Source organism: Oncorhynchus kisutch, linkage group LG30 (genome assembly GCF_002021735.2).
Source record: "Oncorhynchus kisutch isolate 150728-3 linkage group LG30, Okis_V2, whole genome shotgun sequence".
NCBI classification, from domain to species: Eukaryota; Metazoa; Chordata; class Actinopteri; order Salmoniformes; family Salmonidae; genus Oncorhynchus; species Oncorhynchus kisutch.
This window is the reverse complement of record NC_034203.2, coordinates 3,925,153-3,949,396: the sequence shown is the minus strand read 5'-3', so window position 1 is coordinate 3,949,396 and position 24,244 is coordinate 3,925,153. Positions and strand designations below refer to the sequence as shown.

Sequence of the window (24,244 nt, the reverse complement as noted above, 5' to 3'; positions counted from 1 at the left end):
TTAGGTAAACCTTCAGGGCAGTCTCAGAAATGATTGGACAACACATTTATACATTTAATAATTCAATACAAGGTCTCCCTTTTAAAAGATTACTCTGACGTTAAAGGGACTTCTCTTGACCTCAATGGTCACTTACCGGATAGTGAGCTCGAAGATTTGTGCCAGTCTGTCATGTAACATATTGGCCTGTTGATAAAGAGTGACCACAGTGAAGATGGAGTTCAATATTATTAATATATATTCATCAAAAAGGAGTCTCTATACAATTCGATCAGATGTGATTTCAGTGTTTCAATTAGCAACGCTTTCAGTCTGTGATAAACTTAACTGGACCTGTGTAGCTCCAAAAGTCACTATACACTGTAGGTTTGTGTGTGTGTGTGTGTGTTTTTATTTGACCTTTATTTAACTAGGAAAGTCAGTTAAGAACAAATTCTTATTTTCAATGACAGCCTAGGAACAGTGGGTTAACTGCCTGTTCAGGGGCAGAACGACAGATTTGTACCTTGTCAGCTCGGGGATTTGAACTTGCAACCTTCCGCTTACTAGTCCAACGCTCTAACCACTATGGTACCCTGCCGCCCGTGTGTGTGTGTGTGTGTGTGTGTGTGTGTGTGTGTGTGTGTGTGTGTGTGTGTGTGTGTGTGTGTGTGTGTGTGTGTGTGTGTGTGTGTACGTGTTTCATGGATTTTTCTGCCATATAAATCCTTGGGCGGGCCGTGTTTTTTGGGCTGCCTAAAGGCATCTGCATATATTATGACGACATTTAAGTTTTTGTTGGGTTTTTGTCAGCTGTTCGAACACACAAAATTGTTTCTCGAAGCCAAAGTCGGTAGCCGAAGTCTATGCCCCTTCATCGGCGACTGGTCAACAGTAGAGATTATTCAATTAAGTGCCTGTTGTCATTCAACGAGAGAAGACTCGTCCTCATCCAAAACATTTTGTTGTTGTTGTGAATATTAAAACATCAGAAAAAAATAAGAAACCTGCACACTGCTCTTGATAGTATCACTGTTCTATAATAAGCTTTATGTATCGATCTCAAGGCCTTCATCAGAGCGTTTTTAATTAGCAACCTTACGTGGACATAGCCCCATCCACATCTGTTCCATGCATCAAATGGGGTTGGAGTCGAGCGAAAACGCAGACAGAGGCATCCACTGAGCGAATACCCTACAGACAGCGACTCCAGCTACCATCGCACACATACAGTTTTTTTTGTGCACAAAAGCAGCACAACAAGTCTCCATGAAAGAAAATAAACGATGTAGGAGAGGCAAGCGGTCGAGGAGGAGACCAGGAACACAGGCCGTGGACACGGAGCTACAGCAGGACGTATCTTCTGTATACCACCCCTACCTTGTCACAACACAACTGATTGGCTCAAAGACATTAAGAAAATTATTTCATCACCCCCATTCCTTTTTCCACGCAACTTCATTTAAGCATGTAGAGTGAGTTTCCTGCAAATTGTATAGTTTATATTCCTTTTCTTTGGTACTATCGTTACAGATAATCCTGAATGAATTGTGAATAATGATGAGAGAGAAAGTTCGACGCACAAAATACAGCACAAATACAGTATCATACCTCCCCAAAAATGCTAACCTCCCATTATTGTAATGGTGAGAGGTTAGCATGTATGATATTTTTGCATCTGTAACTTTCACACTCGTCATGATTCACGATTAATTCAGGATTATCCGTAATCATGGTATATTAATGTAGAAGTATTTAGAAACATGTTATATTCTAATTTACAACAAAAGTGACTCCAAAATGACACAATACATGATTTACCACTCATTTCTATTGGCACAAAATAACCTGAAACACAACCAAAAAAAAAAGCAAATGCATCCAACAAATTTGTAGAGTAAACAGGCTTGATGTAGTCATTTCGTGCTATGAATATGGGAACAAATTCTTAACTTTATACAACTTTAATACACAGACAGTTGAAGTCGGAAGTTTACATACACTTAGGTTGGAGTCATTAAAACTCGTTTTTCAACCACTCCACTCCACAAATTTTGGCTAACAAACTATAGTTTTGGCAAGTCAGTTAGGACATCTACTTTGTGGATGACACAAGTCATTTTTCCAACAATTGTTTACAGACAGATTATTTCACTTATAATCCACTGTATCACAATTCCAGTGGGTCAGAAGTTTACATACACTAAGTTGACTGTGCCTTTAAACAGCTTGGACAATTCCAGAAAATGATGTCATGGCTTTAGAAGCTTCTGATAGGCTAATTGACATCATTTGAGTCAATTGGAGGTGTACCTGTGCATATATTTCAAGGCCTACCTTCAAACTCAGTGCCTCTTTGCTTGACATGGGAAAATCAAAAGAAATGAGCCAAGACCTCAGAAAAACTATTGTAGACCTCCACAAGTCAGGTTCATCCATGGGAGCAATTTCCAAATGCCTGAAGGTAACACGTTCATCTGTACTAACAAGAGTACGCAAGTATAAACACCATGGGACCACGCAGCCGTCACACCACTCAGGAAGGAGATGCGTCCTGTCCCCTAGAGATGAACGTACTTTGGTGTGAAAAGTGCAAATCAATCCCAGAACAACAGCAAAGGACTTTGTGAAGATGTTGGAAGAAACAGGTACAAAAGTATCTATATCCACAGTAAAATGAGTCTTATCTCGACATAACCTGAAAGGCTGCTCAGCAAGGAAGAAGCCACTGCTCCAAAACCGCCATAAAAAAGACAGACTACGGTTTGCAACTGCACATGGGGACAAAGATCGTAGTTTTTGGAGAAATGTCCTCTGGTCTGATGAAACAAAAATAGAACTGTTTGGCCATAACGACCATCGTTACGTTTGGAGGCTTGCAAGCCGAAGAACACCATCCCAACCGTGAAGCACAGGTGTGGCAGCATCATGTTGTGGGGGTGCTTTGCTGCAGGAGGGACTGCTGCACTTCACAAAACAGATGGCATCATGAGGAAAGAAAATTATATGGATATATTGAAGCATCTCAAGACATTAAAGATTGGTCGCAAATGGGTCTTCCAAATGAACAATGTCCCCAAACATACTTCCAAAGTTGTGGCAAAATGGCTAAAGGACAACGAAGTCAAGGTACTGGAGTGGCAATCACAACTCCCTGACCTCGATCCGATAGAAAATGTGTGGGCAGAACTGAAAAAGCATGTGCGAGCAAGGAGGCCTACAAACCTGACTCAGTTACACCAGCTCTGTCAGGAGGAATGTGCCAAAATTCACCCAACTTATTGTGGGAAGCTTGTGGAAGGTTACCCAAAACGTTTGACCCAAGTTAAACAATTTAAAGGCAATGCTACCAAATACTAATTGAGTGCATTGAGTGCATGTAAACTTCTGACCCATTGGGAATGTGATGAAAGAAGTAAAAGCTGAAATAAATCACTCTCTCCACTATTATTCTGACATTTCACATTCTTAAAATAAAGTGGTGATCCTGACTGACCTAAGACAGGGAATGTTTACTAGGATTAAATGTCAGGAATTGTAAAAAAACGTAGTTTAAATGTGTTTGGCTTAGGTGTATGTAATCTTCCGACTTCAACTGTAAGTGAATTTGTCCCAATACTCTAGCTCCCCTAAAATGGGGGGACTATGTACCAAAACTTATGTAATTTCTAAACAGTTCACCCGATATGGATGAAAATAACCTCAAATTAAAGCTGGCAGTCTACACTTGATCCTTTTGATTATAGAGCCAAAAGAAGAAAAACATTCTTAATTGTCCCAATAATAAAAGCTAGACAGTCAGTGAGAATTTAAAATCCAAAAAGCAATTTAGAGGTATTGGGCCGTAATGTTATTATAGTTGAGTAAAATAACACAGCATTAACCATGGCAAAACGCATAGAATCTCAGGAAATATGTATTAAAACTGCAAATGATTCTCTCAGCTCCATGATAGAATTGCAGGAAATTAGCTTAAAAAAAACAACTCTGTTTGCACTTTTTATTATAATTTTTCATTGAACCTTATTTTAACAGGGAAAAGTGCCCTGTATATACAGTGCATTCGTAAAGTATTCAGACCCCTTGCCCTTTTCCATATTTTGTTATGTTACAACCTTATCCTGAAATGGATTCAATTGTTATTTTTCCTCATCAATCTACAGACAATACCCCAAATTGACAAAGCAAAAACACATTTTTAGAAAATTTTGCAAATGTATTAAACATAAAAAACTGAAATCTAACATTTACATAGGTATTCAGACCATTTAGTACATTATTGAAGCACCTTTGGCAGCGATTACAGCATTGAGTCTTCTTGGGTATGTCACTACAAGCTTTGGGTTTCTCCCATTCTTCTCTGCAGATCCTCTCAAGCTCTGTCAGGTTGGATGGACAGCTATTTTCAGGTTTCTAAAGAGATGTTCGATACGGTTCAAGTCCGAGATCTGGCTGGGCCACTCAAGGACATACAGAAACTTGTCCTGAAGCCACTCCTGCATTGTCTTGGCTTAGGGTCGTTGTCCGGTTGGAAGGTGAACCTTCACCCCAGTCTGAGGTCCTGAGCACTCTAGAGCAGAATCTCTCTGTACCTTGCTCCATTCATCTTTCCCTTGATCCTGACTAGTCTCCCAGTCCCTGCCGCTAAAAAACATCCCCTCAGAATGATGCTGCTACCACCATGCTTCACCTTAGGGATGGTGCCAGGTTTCCTCCAGATGTGACGCTTGGCATTCAGGCAAAATAGTTCAATCATGTTTCTCATGGTCAGAGTCCTTTAGAGGCCTTTTAGCAAACTCCAAGCAGGCTGTCATGTGCCTTCCTTCTGGCCACTCAACCATAAAGGCCTGATTGGTGGAGTGCTGCAGAGATGGTTGTCCTTCTGGAAGGTTCTCCTATCTTCACAGAGGAACTTTAGAGCTCTGTCAGAGTGACCATCGGGTTCTTGGTCACCTCCCTGACCAAGGACCTTCTCCCCCAATTGCTCAGTTTTGCTGGGCGGTCAGGTCTAAGAAGAGTCTTGGTGGTTCCAAGCTTCTTCCATTTAAGAATGATGGAGGCTACTGTGTTCTCGGGGACCTTCAATGCTGCAGAAATATTTTGGTACCCTTCCCAGATCTGTGTCTCGACACAATGCTGTCTCGGCGCTCTATAGACAATCCCTTCAACCTCATTGTTTAGTTTTTGCTCTGACATGCACTGTAAACTGTGGGACCTTATATGGACAGGCGTGTGCCTTTCCAAATCATGTCCAATCAATTGAATGTACAACTGGTGCTCTACAATCAAGTTATAGAAATATCTCAAGGATGATCAATGGAAACACCTGAGCTAAATTTTTTGAATCTCATAGCAAAGGGTCTGAATACTTAGCTAAATAAGGTATTTCTGTTTTTATTTTTAATAAATTAGTAAAAATGTCTAAAAACCTGTTTCGCTTTGTCATGATTGGTTATTGTGTGTAGATTGATGAGAAAAAAAAATATATTTAGAATAAGGCTGTAAAGTAAAAGAAATTGGAAAAAGTCTAGGGGACTGAAAACTTTCCGAATGCACTGTGCAACATAAATATACATTATACCCAAACATATACACATTAAAATACAAAATACAGTCATGGGAAGCACAAATAAAACAAATCACCAAGACAATGAGTTATATTCCTCCACAAATAAGTCCCCAATCAAAACTTTAAAATTGCCCGAATGGCACCAGAACATCAAGATGAAATGTATTAAAAAATTTTCCAGCAATACGGTGCATTAAAACTAAAAGCAGATTTACCTAGCTCGGTGGAGACCTTACGAACCTCAAGAATGAACGGGTTAGGCAACTCAGGTGTCTATACTTCAATAACAAAGTTAGATAAGATGGAAGCTTAAGAAGTAAGGCCTTGTAAACAAAAAGGGAGTAATGTAAAGATCTACGGGTGTGTGGGTGTATGTATGTGAAACAGAGAGTAAGCAGTGTGTGTGTGTGTGGCAGCACTGTGGTCAACGTAATCTTTGGTTTACCTTGGACTCGCAGTGGGCGGCAATCTCCTCAAATGGAGCCTTCTGGAACTTCTCCATGACCTGGCGCCTCTTCTCCTTCTCCTGCTCCTCCAACCCTGTGGTGTCTGGAGAGAAGAGGGCCGCTTACAAATGCCATTTCATCTCCTATTTCAGCTGGTTTTAACCTGGTATTTACAAAATGATCTGGTAACGTCTTTGTAGTTTGACGCATTAAAAGGTCCAATGCAGACGTTTTTCTGGTTAATAATTCAATAATTAAAGTACCTTACTGTGATTTTTTTTATTTTCAATAAAAATACTATAAATCTGGTGATGTCACCAGGCAGGCCAAAATGACAAAACAGGCTGAAATTTCGAGTGTAGCTAAATGCTTGTGCTTTAAGTTCCGACATTGCAACAATATCTAACATGTAATCTAACAATTCCACAACAACTAACTAATACACACACATCTAAGTAAAGGTATGGAATTTAATTTATTTTACCTTTATTTAACTAGGCAAGTCAGTTAAGAACAAATTCTTATTTTCAATGACGGCCTAGGAACAGTGGGTTAACTGCCTGTTCAGGGGCAGAACGACAGATTTGTACCTTGTCAGCTCGAGGGTTTGAACTTGCAACCTTCCGGTTACTAGTCCAACGCTCTAACCATTAGGCTACCCTGCCGCCCCAAATAAGAATATAAGTATATATACATATAAATATTTGAATGCGCAATGACAGAGCGGCAAAGGCAAGATGCAATAGATGGTATAAAATACAGTATATACATATGAGATGAGATGAGTAATGCAAGATATGTAAACATGAATCCGAAATCATCAGTTTTGTGTTATACAATCATCACTTTATCAAGAAAGGGTTAGTTGTTGTGGAATTGTTAGATTACATGTTAGATATTGTTGCAATGTCGGAACTAAAAGCACAAGCTACACTCGCAATAACATCTGCTAACCATGTGTATGTGAACAATCAAAATGTTATTTGATTTCATTGACACATTAACCACTATGTTCCATTTTGAGCAACTGAGCTTAAAGGCCCAGTGCAGTCAAAAACTTCATTTTGAAAAGACCGCCTGAAATTTCAGCCTGTTTTGTCATTTTGGCCTGCCTGGTCGATTATTAACTATGCTTGCTAAAATGCTGTGTGCTATGATAGACTTTACAAAGACTAATACGGTTGAAGGGGTTCTGCTCATAACTACAGGGTTTCCAATGCCTTACCAATGGCCTTTTTCAGAGTCTCGAAGGTGATCTCCTCAGCCAGCAGAGACTGCAAAGAAAGAAAGTGGAGTACTTTACTCAACAGAACCCTGGGCATTGAGAAATCTTCCTTGTACTTACACTATATCAGGTGTATATGGTTTTATAATCATTCGAATACCTACAATATATGGCTTTATCCCATATATTAGAGAAACCAACTTTTCCTGATACCAAGTGAAACCGGATACCCCCATTATCCCCACAACGATCTCAGAAATCACAATCAAAAGTCATGACATGTACATTTCGGTGCGATAGAAAGCACTGCTTGGGTGTTCAATGTTGTTGGAGTATTGAAAGTTGAATTTGTTTATGTTCAGACATGCAAAAACATAATAGAGCCACACTCAGAGCTTGCCTCCTTTTCCTTTATTTTATTTGTTTTCACTGTATCATCAGGACAGCATACATATGTTCAGACGTACCTTGTCTGGTAGGCTATCGGAAGGGAAATCCACTTGAAGAGAAATGGTGTCAACCAAACTCTTTCTTCTGGTGAGGCGGTCTTCATCTGCATCATAAAACAACTACTTCAGTGGAGGTTGGCATACTGCAGTTTGAAGTACACAGTATAGTGTTAGTCAAGAATAGTACTGTAACAAACGTGCTATCTAGCTTACGCTCTTTTTTTGTAACCGCGTCATACATATGATACAAAATGCATTTCAACGCCATTAAACATCTCTGATGTGCAGAGCCTGTAGTGGAGCAGAAAAACTCCCAGCTTCACACATATGCACTCCTCTCACCACCGGAGACCGGGGTTTAAATCCCCACTCCAACCCTAATCTGTTTCCCCCCACCTGCATGTCTCAATAAAAATTATACAAAAGGAAGAAAATAAAGAAAAAACAAATATGTCAGATGAATGGGTTTCTAAATCAAGATTGAATGCAGTACATTTGTTATATCTTTGTTATATACCATTAAGTATAGTATTGGGAGACGGTCTGTCAACTTCTTCAATTAAACTGAATCATATACTTGTTGTGGTGCCCATCCGAGGTAGTAAGTAAGTAAGTAAGTAAGTAAGCAAGCAATCACTGTCCGAGCCAGACCGTTTGTCTATGTGTAACTCTGTGTTGTTGTTTTTGTCGCACTGCTTTGCTTAATCTTGGCCAGGTCGCAGTTGTAAATGAGAACTTGTTCTCAACTGGCCTACCTGGTTAAATAAAGGTGAAATAAAATACAAGTCTTAAAAAGAAAAGAGAAAAAAAAAGGAAAAAAAAGTGTTCATTATTGTAGGTAAAAACCTGTGTAAACCAATGTGACCCATACAGCTTGAAACACACTAAACAGGTATGACTAATGAGGTAGCCACTTGTGGAAAGGTGCTAATGAGAGCTCAGTGTGTGTGTGTGTGTGTGTGTGTGTGTTGTGGATATTGGCATTACCATATTCACACTGAATACTCTCGACTAAAGCAGTTTGGTACCTAAACAATAACATGGCGACTACCATGGATCTACATGATGGTGTCGAATAGTCAGTGGCGACCCGTCATTCAGGGCAAGCTTTCTTGAGTAAGACAGCTCCAACATGCAGGTGTTTCAGCCTATCTCAGTGCTTTCTGTGGTGGAGGGGCAGCCAGCGGAAAATACAGGGCATAGGGGTTGGTAATCTTCTCTAGTTGCGCCGGGATTGGCTCAGTGTTCTGTTACTCATGGGGACACTACCTCACCGCAAAATCTACACGGAGAGCTAGAAAGTTCAAGCCCCTTGGGTGCTGCCATAGATTTACATTAGAAGTGCCCATCCAAGAAGGCTCAAGATCATTGCCCACTGATAAAATGACCTCAAATCACGTTATATCTACCATAGCTTTGATTGGACTGATCATGTCTACATCCTACTTTCAAAATCGTATCAAGCAAGCTAGGCAAGCGTTGCAAAGCAATCACTATTTTGCTTCCCCTCACTGCTATTTGGTGGAGAGGGTGTGTTCTGGGTTCAAGGGTCTCTTTTCCAAGCTTAAAAGGATAAACATTCACATGCAACACCATGGGCCAGAAAAGGTTGAATAGATTGGCCATGGTGTCAATCCAGCATGACTTCTGCTGCGGTCAAAACAACTGGAAACTCGTAACTGTGAAATCTCAGATTTCAGTGAGCTCAAGACAACTGGGAACTCAGGAAAAAAAATAGCGCCGACTGGGAAAATACATATCGTTTTACCTTTATTTAACTAGGCAAGTCAGTTAAGAACAAATTCTTATTTTCAATGACGGCCTAGGAACAGTGGGTTAACTGCCTTGCTCAGGGGCAGAACGACAGATTTTTACCATGTCAGCTCGGGGATTCGATCTTGCAACCGTTCGGTTACTAGTCCAACGCTCTAACCACTTTCTAGATGCGCCGACCTGAAGATCACTGACGTCATGATTCAACCGTGTTTTTTTTCTAGCACCATAAATTCATGACAAAATTTGCCCACAAGAAGGACCGCTGCGCTACCTTCCTGTTCAAGTGAGCACAGCACAACGGTGAGTCCAAAAATGTCTTGTATGCTGCTGCATAAATTGCATAATACGCCAGGGAAATATGTATACTGTAGCTAAGAACGTGTATGAGGTGTAGTAAGCTGTTAGTAGCCCATATACCACACCTAAAAATGTGGTCCCTTTCCCCCTCATAACATAGCTTACTAATCTGACTTGTTGGTGCATATGTAGCCTATACCTTGTTTTAGAGAAATGTCATCATAGAATATTGTAAGAGCTTTCATTGTCTGCTTATATGACCCATTTATTTATCCTACGGTTCTGACTTGGTGTACAGGGAGAATACTGTAAGAACGGCCTATGTTCTGAAATATGTAGCCGTACATTTCAAAAGTGCTGAACGAATAAACTCAGCAAAAGAATAAACTAACCCTTTTCAGGACCCTGTCTTTCAAAGAATTCATAAAAATCCAAATAACTTCACAGGTCTTCATTGTAAAGGGTTTAAACACTGCTTCCCATGCTTGTTCAATGAACCATAAACAATTAATGAACATGCACCTGTGGAACGGTCGTTAAGACACTAACAGCTTACAGACGGTAGGCAATTAAGGTCACAGTTATGAAAACTTAGGACACTAAAGAGGCCTTTCTACCGACTCAAAACACCAAAACACACTGCGTGAACGTGCCTAAGGCACGCTGCATGGAATGCATGAGGACTGCAGATGTGGCCAGGGCAAAAAATTGCAATGTCCGTGTTGTGAGATGACTAAGACAGCGCTACAGGGGGACAGGACAGACAGCTGATCATCCTCGCAGTGGCAGACCACGTGTAACAACACCTGCACAGGATCGGTACATCCGAACATCATACCTGCGGGACAGGTACAGGATGGCAACAAAAATTGCCTGAGTTACACCAGGATTGCACAATCCCTCCATCAGTGCTCAGACTGTCCGCAATAGGCTGAGAGAGGCTGGACTGAAGGCTTGTAGGCCTGTTGTAAGGCAGGTCCTCACCAGACATCACTGGGCAACAACGTCGCCTATGGGCACAAACCCACCGTCGCTGGACCAGACAGGACCCTCCAGCATGACAATGCCACCAGCCATACTGCTCGTTCTGTGCGTGATTTCCTGCAAGACAGGAATGTCAGTGTTCTGCCATGGCCAGCGAAGAGCCCGGATCTCAATCCCATTTAGCACGTTTGGGACCTGTTGGATCGGAGGGTGAGAGCTAGGGCCATTCCCCACAGAAATGTCTGGGAACTTGCAGGTGCTTTGGTGGAAGAGTGGGGTAACATCTCACAGCAAGAACTGGCAAATCTGGTGCAGTCCATGAGGAGGAGATGCAATGCAGTACTTAATGCAGCTGGTGGCCACACTTGATACTGACTGTTACTTTTGATTTTTACCAACCTTTTGTTCAGGTTTTTGTCAGTTATTGTCACGATCGTGTGTTGAGACGGACCAAGGCGCAGCGTACGTAGAGTTCCACATCTTTAGTATCAAGTGAAACTTCGAACAAAACCAAATAAAGGACCAACGAAATGTGACTACGTGGTGCACATGCACAAACACAAAATAATCTCCCACAAACACAGGTGGGAAAAACAGCTACTTAAATATGATCCCCAATTAGAGTCAACAATTACCAGCTTCCTCTAATTGGGAACCAAACAAAAACACCAACATAGAAAGTTTAAACTAGAACACCCCCTCGTCACACCCTGACCTACTACACCATAGAGAGCTCTCTATGGTCAGGGCGTGACTGTTGTTATGATCATACAAATATTTACACATGTTAAGTTTGCTGAAAATAAACGCAGTTGACAATGAGAGGACGTTTCTTTTTTTGCCAACTTTATTTGGTTAACTTTAGTTAGCTATGACAATTGGTTTGTATTGCTAGTACTCTATGGATTGGGATTATGTTGGTTCATTGTTTAGCCAGCTAGCTACATGTCTAAACAAAATACCCCAAGTTAAAGCTTACTGTTAGCTAGCTAGCTGACATTAGATGGCTGGCTCGCTAGCTAACATTACGTTTATGATCTGTGTATAGTAATGTTCTCAGAATGCCATTTTGCATGGCTAGTTATAGCCTAATGTTAGCTAGCTAACTAGCTATCATTGAACCTTTTTGGTTAACTTTAGCTAGCTATGAAAATCGGTTTGTATTGCTTGTACTCTATGGATTGGGATTATGTTGGTTCATTGTTTAGCTAGCATGTCTAAGCAAAAGACTCCACTTCGCCAGATGATTACGTGACCCATCAAGTTAGCCAGGTGTGTCTGACGGTGATTACGGTTATCATTGTATAATAATGACATCATACTTGTATCTGGAATTTGTCTTTCAGCATCAGTAGAACAAGCCTGACTCTCCTCCACTAGTAGTACAAGGATAATGGTCTAATGCCTTCCACCAAAAAGAGAGCTGGCCAAAGCACAGGTTACACCTGAAGCATGAGGACTTGCAGCGAGTGGTGAACTTCATCAACAACTATGCAGAGGATAATGCAATAGTCTTACCAGGACACAAACATTTTGGTGGAAAGCTGCTGCCATCCCATGTGACAAAAGGAGCAGTATGGCATTTCTACAAGGAATCAATGACAACACTTGGTATGTAAAGCAAAAACAACACGTTTTGATTATTTAATGGAACTCCAACATGATTGGCACCACTTTTATTGATCTCTCATTATTTTTGTATTTTCCAGAGGTACGTGTAGTTGTGTGTTCCTCTAGTTTATGATGATGTTTCTGTATGCAGTGCTGCTGCTCCGCACACTTGTAGGTAAGTGAAACTTACCTGATAATGATGCATAAAAAAATGATATTACGTTTCATGTTACATTTTCTTTTCATTATTTATCATAATATTATTTTGTTGTTTGCAGGTGCACTATCCTTCTGACCCTATGCAGCCAGGCCCCATCTACTTTCTAACTCCTCTCAAGTGTGCCTTGTTTGGTGTCTGCTGTGAAGGAAAACCACAACAAGTCAACTACTTGATTGATGAAGGCATGTCATCCAGCAAAGTCAGCAGCGCAGTCCTCAACTACATGCACCGTTTCTTGACCAACTACGGATTTGGGGAAACACGTGTGGACCTGAATTGTGATAACTGCAGTGGCTAAAACAAGAACAAATGTGTGCTCTGGTATTGTGCCTGGCTGACCATGCACAAGCTCCACCACAGTCTGGAACTTCACTTCCTGATCACAGGCCAAACCAAGCTGCTGCGCAACGCTGACATCCTTCCTCCCATAGATGCTGCCTGTACAAGCACCACCTGGCTAGACAAACGTATGTTTTTGAGAAGATCAGGGAGTTTTGCAACAAAGAGGACATCACATGCCCTGCACCAAAGTCAAGGGCAGGATAGAAACAGGCTCTCCGAATATAGATTCCCTTGTTCGTGTGTGGTTCGGACGGACTAGTCATCAGCACTATCTGCAGTGCCTCTATTCAAATGACTCTCTCCTAACACACACACACACGCTGCTACAATAAAAACATGTTATCCTCCTGCTCAGCCACTTTACCCCTGATTGTAAGCATATAACTAACTACCTCATCTATCGCTGATATTGTTCTTGTACATACTGTATATTATTTCATATTGACAGTATCTATTTCTGATATTGCTACTATGCCAGTAACCATTTGGCTGTACCGTTTACACCTTCTGTAGAGACCCACACTACTCACTGTTTCGTACATGACCTCACATGTGAATCCTTAAAGAGCTGGGTGGGGCTGGCTTATGAGGGCGTGAACAATGCTGAATGGGTGTAGACAAAGGAGAGCTTTCCACTAGGTACCAAAACATTCAAAGGCCATTTTCTCAAAAGGGAGTTTACAAGTTTGTAAACTTTCAAAGCAGAATTACTTTCCCATTGTTCCTCAAAAATGCAGTGTATGATATACTATTTTGTAGTTTTGAGTCTCTACACTACTATCCAATTAAAAAAAACACAATTTCAAGTTTTGTTACATAAGGCCGATTTGAGCTGGTCGGTCACAAACGTGGAAAAAGTGAAGGGGTGTGAATAACTTCTGAAAGCACTGTACATGTGACAGCATACAATAAAAAATGATAAACAGTACAAGTTCAATGCAACTACTGTACTAAGTACTGACAAAGACAAGCAGCTTTCTAAAATATCTAACACATTTGACATATCTATGCTACACAGCAAATTCTGCAGAGATGACTAGTATCAACATTACTCACAAAACCCTTTACTGCTATACACCTATAAATTGTACTCACCATAACATAAATCCAAATGCAAGTGCCATAGTTACAAACATTAATATCATACAGTACACTTGAAGTATGAATTGAAAGACATAACTAATTGACAAATCATTCAACGATGCTCTGGAATCTACGAGGCTTCTGCTTGGTTTCAAAGCAACAGTGTATTTGGGGAATGGGCAGTAGGGAACACCCTTTTTTAGAGGTCAAAGGTGAACATGTGAGAATTGGGGCTATGGTCCGGAGTTGAGGTGAAAGGGTAATCTATAGGTCAACGACCTCCAACCTTGGTGCTATCGATGTGCAATGGGTCAGTTCGCTTTAAATAATAATAGCTTCACTTATAAACATACTTGTGTTGAAAAGGTCAGAATCTGGCTCACTTGACAATACACTAAAGAGAAACCCAAATATTCACTGCATTCAATTAGTGTTGTGCCAAAATGGACACCAACAGAGACTGTTGCACCATGTTGGGAGAGCAGTGACACAGGTACTATGACTACAGAGGATTGGGCGTCAAACTAAGCTCCTCTACTTGGTCGGGTTACCTTGCGACGTCTGCCTGCACCTGTGGAGGATCTTCCCTACCGTGTATAGGACTGAGTCAAACAATAGGAGTGGGAAGGAAACAAAACAAACAGCTAATTACCATGTTGCTTTCTGAGTCAATTTAAGACGTACCACACTCTTACTGTACAAGTAAGAAATTAAATGATTTATAGTCAATGTTTATCAAGAGTATAGAAATAACGACATCCTACCTACATGAACAACTGCAATAAATGAAAACATATTTCTGTACATCAGGGGTCTCCAACCTCGTTCCTGGAGAGCTACTGTCCTGTAGGTTTTCGCTCCAACCCTAATCTAGCATACCTGATTCTAATAATTGGCTTATTGATAACCTGAATCAGGTTAGTTATAACTGGTGTTGGAGAGCCCTGTCCTACATGAACAAATGTGAAATCTTATTCATTGTGATATAAAAGGCAAAACTGAACCTAAACCACCCCCATCTGTGTTTTCTCCTATCTACAAAACTGTGCTTACCTGTCACTTGGGGGACGTAGGGGATTGAGAGACGCTCAGCGTTGTATCCTGGCGCGACCAGGCACTCCGCAAGGTCAACCGTCTGGAAATATAGGCTCCGGTCTTCCTTCTCAAGACAATTTGGAAGCCTGAAAAGGAAGGAAAACCATAGTGAGAGAGCTAACGCTAATTCCAGGTAAAGCGCTCTTATTTGCTATGACAAAAACAGAGCCATATATTTATGTGGTAGTGTGGTAACTTGAGGCATAGAGAATGGTTAATGAGTGACACAATGAATGGTAGGCTATATTAAAGACAACCACACACTCTTTGCAAACAGTGCCTTCAGAAAGTATTCATACCCCTCGACTTAATCCACACTTTGTTGTGTTACAGCCTGAATTCTAAATCGTTTTTGTCACCCATCTACATACAATATCCCATAATGACATGTGAAAACATGTTTTTAGAAATTGTAGCAAATTAATTGAAAATGAAATACAGAACAATCAAATTTACATCCACTACCGTTCAAAAGTTTGGGGTCATTTAGAAATGTTGTTTAGAAAGAAAAGCACATTTTTTGTTCATTACAATAAACTCAAATTGATCAGAAATACAGTGTAGACATCGGTAATGTTGTAAATGACTATTGTAGCTGGAAATGGCAGATTTTTTATGTAATAGCTACATAGGCGTACGGAGTCCCATTATCAGCAACCAACACTCCTGTGTTCCAATGGTGTTAGCTAATCCAAGTTTATCATTTTAAAAGGCTAATTGCTCATTACAAAACCCTAGTACCTGCAACACACCAGTCTCAACGTCAACATTGAAGAGACGACTCCAGGATGCTGGCCTTCTAGGCAGAGCTCCACTGTCCAGTGTCTGGTTTCTTTTGCCCATCTTAATCTTTTGTTTTTATTGGCCAGTCTGAGATATGGCATTTTCTTTGCAACTCTGCCTAGAAGGCCAGCATCCCAGAGTCGCCTCTTAACTGTTGACATTGACTGGTGTTTTGCGGGTACTATTTAATGAACCTGCCAGTTGAGGACTAGATACTCTAAATGTACTTGTCCTCTTGCTCAGTTGTGCACCGGGGCCTCCCACTCCTCTTTCAATTCTGGTTAGGGCCAGTATGTGCTGTTCTGTGAAGGGAGTAGTACACAGCGCTGTACGAGATCTTCAGTTTCTTGGCAATTTCTCGCATGGAATAGCCTTAATTTCTCAGAACAAGAATAGACTGACGAGTTTCAGAAGAAAGTTATTTGTTTCTAGACATTTTGAGCCTGTAATGGAACCCACAAATGCTGATGCTCCAGATACTCAACTAGTCTAAAGAAGGTTTTATTCCTTCTTTAATCAGCACAACAGTTTTCAGCTGTGCTAACATAATTGCAAAAGGGTTTTCTAATGATCAATTAGCCGTGAAAAATCATAAACTTGGATTAGCTAACACAACGTGCCATTGGAACACAGGAGTGATGGTTGCTGATAATGGGACTCTGTACACCTATCTAGATATTCCATTAAAAAAAATCTGCAGTTTCCAGCTACAATAGTCATTTACAACATTTACACTGTATTTCTGATGTTGTTTTAAAAATTGACAAAAAAAATGTGCTTTTCTTTCAAAACAAGGACATTTCTAAGTGACCCCAAACTTTTGAAAGGTAGTGTAAGTATTCACACCCCTGAGTCAATACTTTGTAGAAGCACCTTTGGTGGCGATTACAGCTGTGAGTCTTTTGGGGTACATTTCTAAGAGCTTTGCACACCTGGATTATGCAATATTTGCCCATTATTCTTTTAAATATTCTTCAAGCTCTGTCAAGTTGATTGTTGATCATTGTTAGACAGCCATTTTCATGTCTTGCCATAGATTGTCAAGCCGATATAAGTCAACACTATAATTGGGCCATTTAGGAACAGTCAATGCCTTCTTGGTAAGCAACTCCGGGGTAGATTTGGCATTGTGTTTTAGGTTATTGTCCTGCTGAAAGGTGAATAGTCTCCCAGTGTATGCTGGAAAGCAGACAACCGTGTTTTCCTCTCGGAATTGTCCTGTGCTTAGCTCTCCAGTTTATTAAAAAAAAAAAAACCTCCATAGTCCTTGCCAATGACAAGCATACCCATAACATGATGCAGCCACCACCATGCTTGAAAATATGAAGTGAAGTGTTGTGTGGGATTTGCCAAAACCCTATAGTTAATTTCTTTGCCACATCTCTGGCAGAATTACTTTAGTGCATTGTTGCAAACAGGATGCATGTTTTTTATTCTGTACAGGCTTCCTTCTTTTCAATCTGTCATTTAGGTTAGTATTGTGGAGTAACTACAATGTTGTTGAACCATTCTCAGTTTTCTCCTATCACAAACATGATACTCTGTAACTGTTTAAAAATCGCAATTGGCCTCATGGTAAAATCCCTGAGCAGTTTCCTTACTCTCTGGCAACTGAGTTAGGAAGGACACCTGTAACTTTGTCGTAACTGGGAGTATTGATACACCATCCAAAGCCTAATTAATAACTTCACCTTGCTCAAAGGGATTTTCAGCGACTGCTTTTTTATTTTCTTTTTTACCCTTCTTTGCGATGCATTGAAAAACTTCTCTGGTCTTTTTGGTTGGATCGGTGCTTGAAATTCACTACTTGATTGAGGAACCTTACAGATAATTGTACTGTATATATGTATGTGTGGGGTAGAGAGATGGGATACCCTAGTAAATTATTCTTTTTTAAAATTATATATATATTTTTAATCATATAGAATCCTATAGGATTTTGTATCCACTCTATCAGAATCGTATTGGAATCATATTGGACTACCTTTTTTTCCTAATGAAAATCAAAAGTTATCATGTTGGATCCTATAGGTTTTTGATAAGACTGGTAGGATTTTGTCTCCCCAATCAGAATATCATTAGAACTTTTTTTCTTCTTAATTGAACCCATTAAATTAGTTTGTTGTCATTAGTTCCAATATAATACAACATTTTCGTTGATCGGAAAACAACAGTTCTATATTAATTTCTGTTTCATTCACCTGTAAGAAAACATTTGTCTTCAAAAGTGACTGATGACTTCACTGATAGGCTAAGTAACGCTGCGAGCTAGTGCAAACTCGCCACCTGTGGCTGTGCAGAGAATCTCTGGTTTTCTAACATTGTTGTTCTAACTGTTTTATCCTTCACTGTGCATGAATGCAACAACTGAGTACAGTATTTGTTTCCTTATGTTTCCTGACAAAGTGGTCAATGTTTTAGTCATATTTGTTATTGTACAACATTTTATGCACTCATTTTATGCTAACTAAGAAACTACTGTTAGCCACATATTACACAAGCATATTACACAAGCCGTGAGCTTGTGTAATGTAGTAATGCATACTGTCCACGTACAGGAAATTAGCGCAATATATAATATTGTACATTTCAATTTATGCTGATAGTGTACACATGTATATTTAAATTTAGGCTGATAGTGAACCCATTTCTCACTAGTTTAACCATTTCTAAAGTTAAAAAGAGCTCTTAAGCACAATTTAACCGGGCGCACTAGAAAGAGCTCCCATAATGACTGTGCAGCAGCCCGTTCATTCACCCTGCCTACTTATTATAACCGGTCAAGGCATAGTGTTGATATTATTCTATTCATTGCTATTTTAAACCACATTGTACGGACAATCTCACAGCTAAATATGGCACAGAAACAGCCTCTTTCCTCTGTTTCCAGATCTCTGCCTACTCACACCAGTGGCAATTCCCTGAGGTTCTCAACCTCTTCAGCACACCATCACAATATATGAAAGATTAAAGGCTGCAAGTTAATTTGCAGTATGATCAATTGAAAAATCTTATCAGATTTTGGAACCAGTCTTATTGGATAAAATCCTATAGGATAGGTTCCAAAATCTGATTGGATTTTCTATTGGAATCATATAGGATTTTTTGACTCTGGTTTCTTTGTGTGTCCTCAGCCTTCGGCAATTACCACCATATGTTAAAGGTATGCTACAGGACTTTGGCAATAAAGCAATTTATTTACTTCCCCAGAGTCAAATGAACTTGTGGATACTATATTTACAGTACCATTCAAAAGTTGGGACACACCTACTCATACAGGGGATTTAAAAAAAACTATTTTCTACTTCGTGGAATATTAGTGAAGACATCAAAACTATGAAATAACACATATGGAATCATGCAGTAGCCAAAAAAAGTGTTAAACAAATCTAAATATATTTTAGATTCTTCAAAGTAGCCACCCTTTGCTTTGATGACAGCTTTGCACACTCTTGGCATTGTCTCAACCAGCTTCATGAGGAATGCTTTTCCAACAGTCATGAAGAAGTTCCCACATATGCTGAGCACTTGTTGGCTGCTTTTTTATTTTCTTTCTTCACTCTGCCGACCAACTCATCCCAAACCATCTCAATTCGTTTGAGGTCGGGAGGTCGGGTGATTGTGGAGGTCAGGTCATCTAATGCAGCACTCCATCACTCTCCTTGGTCAAATAGCCATTACACAGCCTGGAGGTGTGTTGGGTCATATATTATACACCAGGTTTCCATCCAACCTTTTTATGCGAGTAAAATACAGTACATGTCGGATAAAACATGTAATGACAGGCCTAATGGAAACAGCAAATTTGTCAGTAAACGTTCCAAATATTGACGACAAAAAATAAGTTAGACAAGGTGGGGTCTTTTTGAGTATTTATTTTTTTGTTGTGAGAAATGGTGCTGGTGGAAATGATATAAAAAAAAAACAATATTGAAGTAAGCTTGGAGTCACGCGATATGTTGTGTCGTCCTCCCACTACGACTCGGGAAAGCATCAACCCCACTCTTGTTTAGTGTTTTATGTATTGTAGACTCGTCAATAGGGATGTTAGCATGTTCCAGCGATTTCTGTAAGTCTTTAGCTGTCACTCTTGGATTCTTCTTAACCTCATTGAGCATTCCGTGCTGTGTTCTTGTAGTCAACTTTGCAGGACGGCCACTGCTAGGTAGAGTAGCAACAGTGCTGAACTTTCTTCATTTATAGACAATTTGTCTTACCATGGACTGATGAACATCAAGGCTTTTGTGAGTGTTTTTTATAGGGCAAGGCAGCTCTAACCAACATCTCCAATCTCGTCTCATTGATTGGACTCCAGGTTAGCTGACTCCTGACTCCAATTAGCTTTTAGAGAGGTCATTAACCTAGGGGTTCACATACTTCTTCCAACCTACACTGTAAATGTTTAAATGATTTATTCAATATAGACAAGAAAAATACAATAATTTGTCTGTTATTAGTTTAAGCACACTATGTTTGTCAAATTTGATGACCAATTCATGCAGAAATCCAGGTAATTCCAAAGGGTTCACATCATTTTTCTTGGCTAGTGTGCACGAGCCAGGACCAAAGATGGGCACTTATGCCTATATTTGGCCCTAACATAGATGGTCAGATTTGGTCTGGTCCAAATCTGAACCAATCATAGACATCTATGTTTCACAAGTTTGGACAGCACAATGCAGCACAGTGCAGTACAGCAGAGCAGAGTACAGTACACGGTAAAGTATAGTACAGTAGATAAATTTATTTAAATTGACTGACGTCCTTATATGAACCGTAACTCAGTAGCATCTTTGAAATTGTTGCATGTTGCGTTTATATTTTTGTTCAGTGTAGGTGTGCATGCAAAGTAATGCACAACTCCAGATTTCTTATATAATCACTCACATTATTGTGAAGCAAAAGTCCCGACTTTAAATCTTTCTTCTTCTTCACGCTACTCCTCTTACACCGTTTCAGCTAGAAACGCCAATCAAACTGTATAATGTGCACAACAGCCACGGACCGCAAAAGGAATGGATTTTTTTAGGCTGCATTACGACCACACAAAGGGGATGCCACCATAAAATTCGAGCCATTATCAAGTGCTTGTCAAATTGTGAATGAGAGACCGAGTGTGTACAGCCTGCGCAAAAAAAAACAAAGCAGAGCTCATGCCTTTCAAGCAACTTTTTTCAAATCATCATTAGAGTTGCATCATGCGGCAAATGAAACATATAGGAGTACCTATTTCTTTGTTAACCACTCACCACGATTTGAGGGAGTGCGCATGTGCGCACTCCCTCAAATCGTTTGGAGAAAATATCCTTTCTATGTTATTCAGCTTTGTTCAATTGTAGTCTTCATTCCATTAAATAATATATATATATAAAATAATGCCACGGAATTCTAAGCAAATCCTGTCTGCGAAATTAAATAGTGTTGTGTCACGTCCACTCCTGCTCCTCCCCTCGACGTCGCTGGTTTACAACCACCGGTCCTGGCAACTATCATTACGCGCACCTGGCATCAATCATTACGTGTACCTGCACTTCATCATGAGGCACACCTGGACTCCATTACCGCACTCATTACCTACCCTTTATCTTGCACTCCTTTAGGTTCTTTCCCCAGGCAGTATTGTTTCTATGTCAAGACACTACTCCTATGTTGTATATTTCCATGTCCTTTGTTATATTAAACTTACCACCTGCTTCTCGACTCCCAGCGTCTACAATACAGAACACTGCCTCACAAAATGGAAGCAACAAGAAATCAGAACCTCTCCCAGACAGTTGATGAACAGGGATACCTACTTCGTCAACACCACGAACAGCTGGCGCAACTGGGGACGGCTATGGAAGAGGTTCTTCGCATTGTTCAACATCTTGAACATACCCGAGAGGCGTTGCATTCAACTAGCGGAGGATACTCTACCACCAGTCGACCCAGCACACCAGCCCATTCAGCAACCCGCCCAGGTCAGCGATGCCCGCTTGTCCCTCCCGGAGCCCTCACCACAAGAGGACCAAGGTTGCCACGGTTATTTCTCTGCTGAGTGGGCGAGCGTTGGAATGGGCTACGGCTGTCTGGGAGAGAGGAGAGGAGGAGCTGGATTCGTACAAGTGGTTCATGGCTCTGTTCAGAGGTATCTTCGATCATCCACCGGAGGGCAGGAGGACAAGACTGCTGCAGAGCACACACTCCCCTTCCGGACAGTAGCAGCATCCAGCGGATGGAATAAGCCGGCGCTTCGTAAGCTATTCAGTAGAGGACTGCGAGAGGAGGTCCAGACGGAACTGGCCTGTCCTTGGACACACTCATCGTGTTGGCCATCTGTCTGGATAACCTACTTCAGGAGCGTCGGCACTCTCATCGCTTCACTCCATCCCTCAGTGACCACTCTGGATCAGAGCCTGAACCCATGGATGTAGGGGTCACATGCTTCCCTGCGGCAAAGAGACGCAGTCGGAGACAGCTGAGGCTCTCTCTCTATTGTGGTCAAGGAGGGCTCCAGCTACAGCAGTGTCCGGTACGTCCCAGCTCGGGATCCACAAGAGCCGAGGGATGGTCACGTGATTTTCTACTTCCTGGGGCAGGTGTGAGTATCTATCCCCTCTTCATCACTTTCTGCCAACCCCTTTTTTTTGGTCAATTGCACGTAGTCGACTGTCACTTATGTACTGTTTCCACAGCGTTGGACTTCCGGATATAAGCCTCATTCCTTCCATGGGCGGAGTATGCTTCCATGGGTGGAGTACCCACAAATTTGTTACGTTACTCCTCCACCGGGCTGACTCCCTTCTAGTGTGTTCTCGATTTTTAGCCAGCCCTGGCTCAGTGGAGCCCGGGACAGACTGAAGCTCCTGCAGTGGATGAGTGGTTCAGGAGCACAGAAGACATGTGGAGCGAGGCTCACGTTAGACTCCGTGTGCCGTCCACTGTCAGAAGAAGCAGGCAGACCGCCACCGCTGTGAGACTCTCGTGTTCCATCCCAGGGTTGTAGCACAAAGCCATTTTGGCATAGTCAGATCAGGACGTAACATACGTGTAACGCAGACGCTGGGGGTCTGGAAGCAAGTACAGGGGGTGAATTTAATACAAAACAAGAGTAGCGTCTGGACATGAGAAACATAACTAATACTGCCTGGGGAAAGAACCAAAGGGAGTGACAGGGATATAGGGGAGTCTCATGAGGCGCAGATGCACGTAACAATGGTGGCAGGTGTGCATAATAAGTAAACTGGCGACAATGAGCGCCAGAGAGGGGTAGACATGACAATAGGGATAACTCGGAGTATGCTATTCTGTTCCTCTGAAATAGACTAAAGTTTCTGTCTAAAATAATAAAATGTAGGCTATATAATAAAATGTAGGCTATATTACATGGATTTATTAGACTTTTTACATCTTCCAAAGGTCTGCATCAGTGGCTTGTAGGCTGTGTGTGGAAGCCAGAAGATGCTTAATGTGTTTTTGTTAATTAACGATCAATTACCGTGAAACAGACAATCACTGTCTGACAAAATGTTGTGACTGCCACAACCACACAACTCCTGACCACAACAACTGACCAAACAACCCCTGAACACACAACTACTGACCGCAACTACTGACCACAACCACACAACTACTGACCAAATCGAATGACCACAAGTACTGACAACATCCACACAACTACTTACCACAACCGCAAACCTATTGACCAAAACTACCGTCCAAAAGTATAGACCAAAACTACTGACCACAATCACTGAGCAAACCCACACAACTACTGACCACAACTCATGCCAACAATTACTGACCACAATCACACAACTACTGACCACCACTACAGAACCTCACAACTACTGACCTCCACTACCAGCCAAAAGTACTGACCAAAATCACTGAGTAAAACCACACAACTACTGAAAACAACTACTGAACCACAACTAAATGACCAACCACACATCTACTGACCAAACACAAAACTACTGAACACAACCACACAACTACTGAATCACAACTACTGAACATAAGCACAAAAACCTACCACTACTACTGACCTAACATATTGGCCACAAACACACAACTACTGACCACAACATCACAACTACTGACCACAACCACACAGTACTACTGACTACTACTGACTAGGGATGGAGCATTTTAAATTCTTTAAATTTGTGCTTCTCATCCATCGCATGAGATAATATTTCAACAAATCTGATCAATGAATATTTGAATGCAAGGTGAAGAGGAGGTCAGTGCATGAAGGGTAGCTGCCAAAAGATCTGGAGTCAGTAGGCGACCAGACGACACTTACGGACACTTCTCTCTGAAGATGTGCTCAGGGAGGAGGTAAGGGGCCTCCAGGTTCCTCATCTCAATCACCTAGAAGAGTAGAGTGGGATGGAGAGACAG

The 24,244-nt window shown here is 41.0% G+C and overlaps 1 protein-coding gene across 4 annotated transcripts in view; it reads right to left on the bottom strand.

Annotated features, from left to right (window-relative positions):
- The window catches only part of efr3a (EFR3 homolog A (S. cerevisiae)), a 236,022-nt gene that overhangs the window by 7,878 nt on the left and 203,900 nt on the right, over nucleotides 1–24,244 (bottom strand). For all 4 annotated transcript variants that reach the window (XM_031810880.1, XM_020466614.2, XM_020466615.2 and 1 more), the window contains exons 18-23: nucleotides 24,147–24,214; nucleotides 15,035–15,162; nucleotides 7,687–7,772; nucleotides 7,220–7,268; nucleotides 5,994–6,097; nucleotides 137–186 (exon numbers count right to left, since the gene is read on the bottom strand). In XM_031810880.1, coding sequence (XP_031666740.1) covers nucleotides 137–186; nucleotides 5,994–6,097; nucleotides 7,220–7,268; nucleotides 7,687–7,772; nucleotides 15,035–15,162; nucleotides 24,147–24,214 — 485 coding nt within the window. The remainder of the gene's footprint in view (nucleotides 1–136; nucleotides 187–5,993; nucleotides 6,098–7,219; nucleotides 7,269–7,686; nucleotides 7,773–15,034; nucleotides 15,163–24,146; nucleotides 24,215–24,244) is intronic.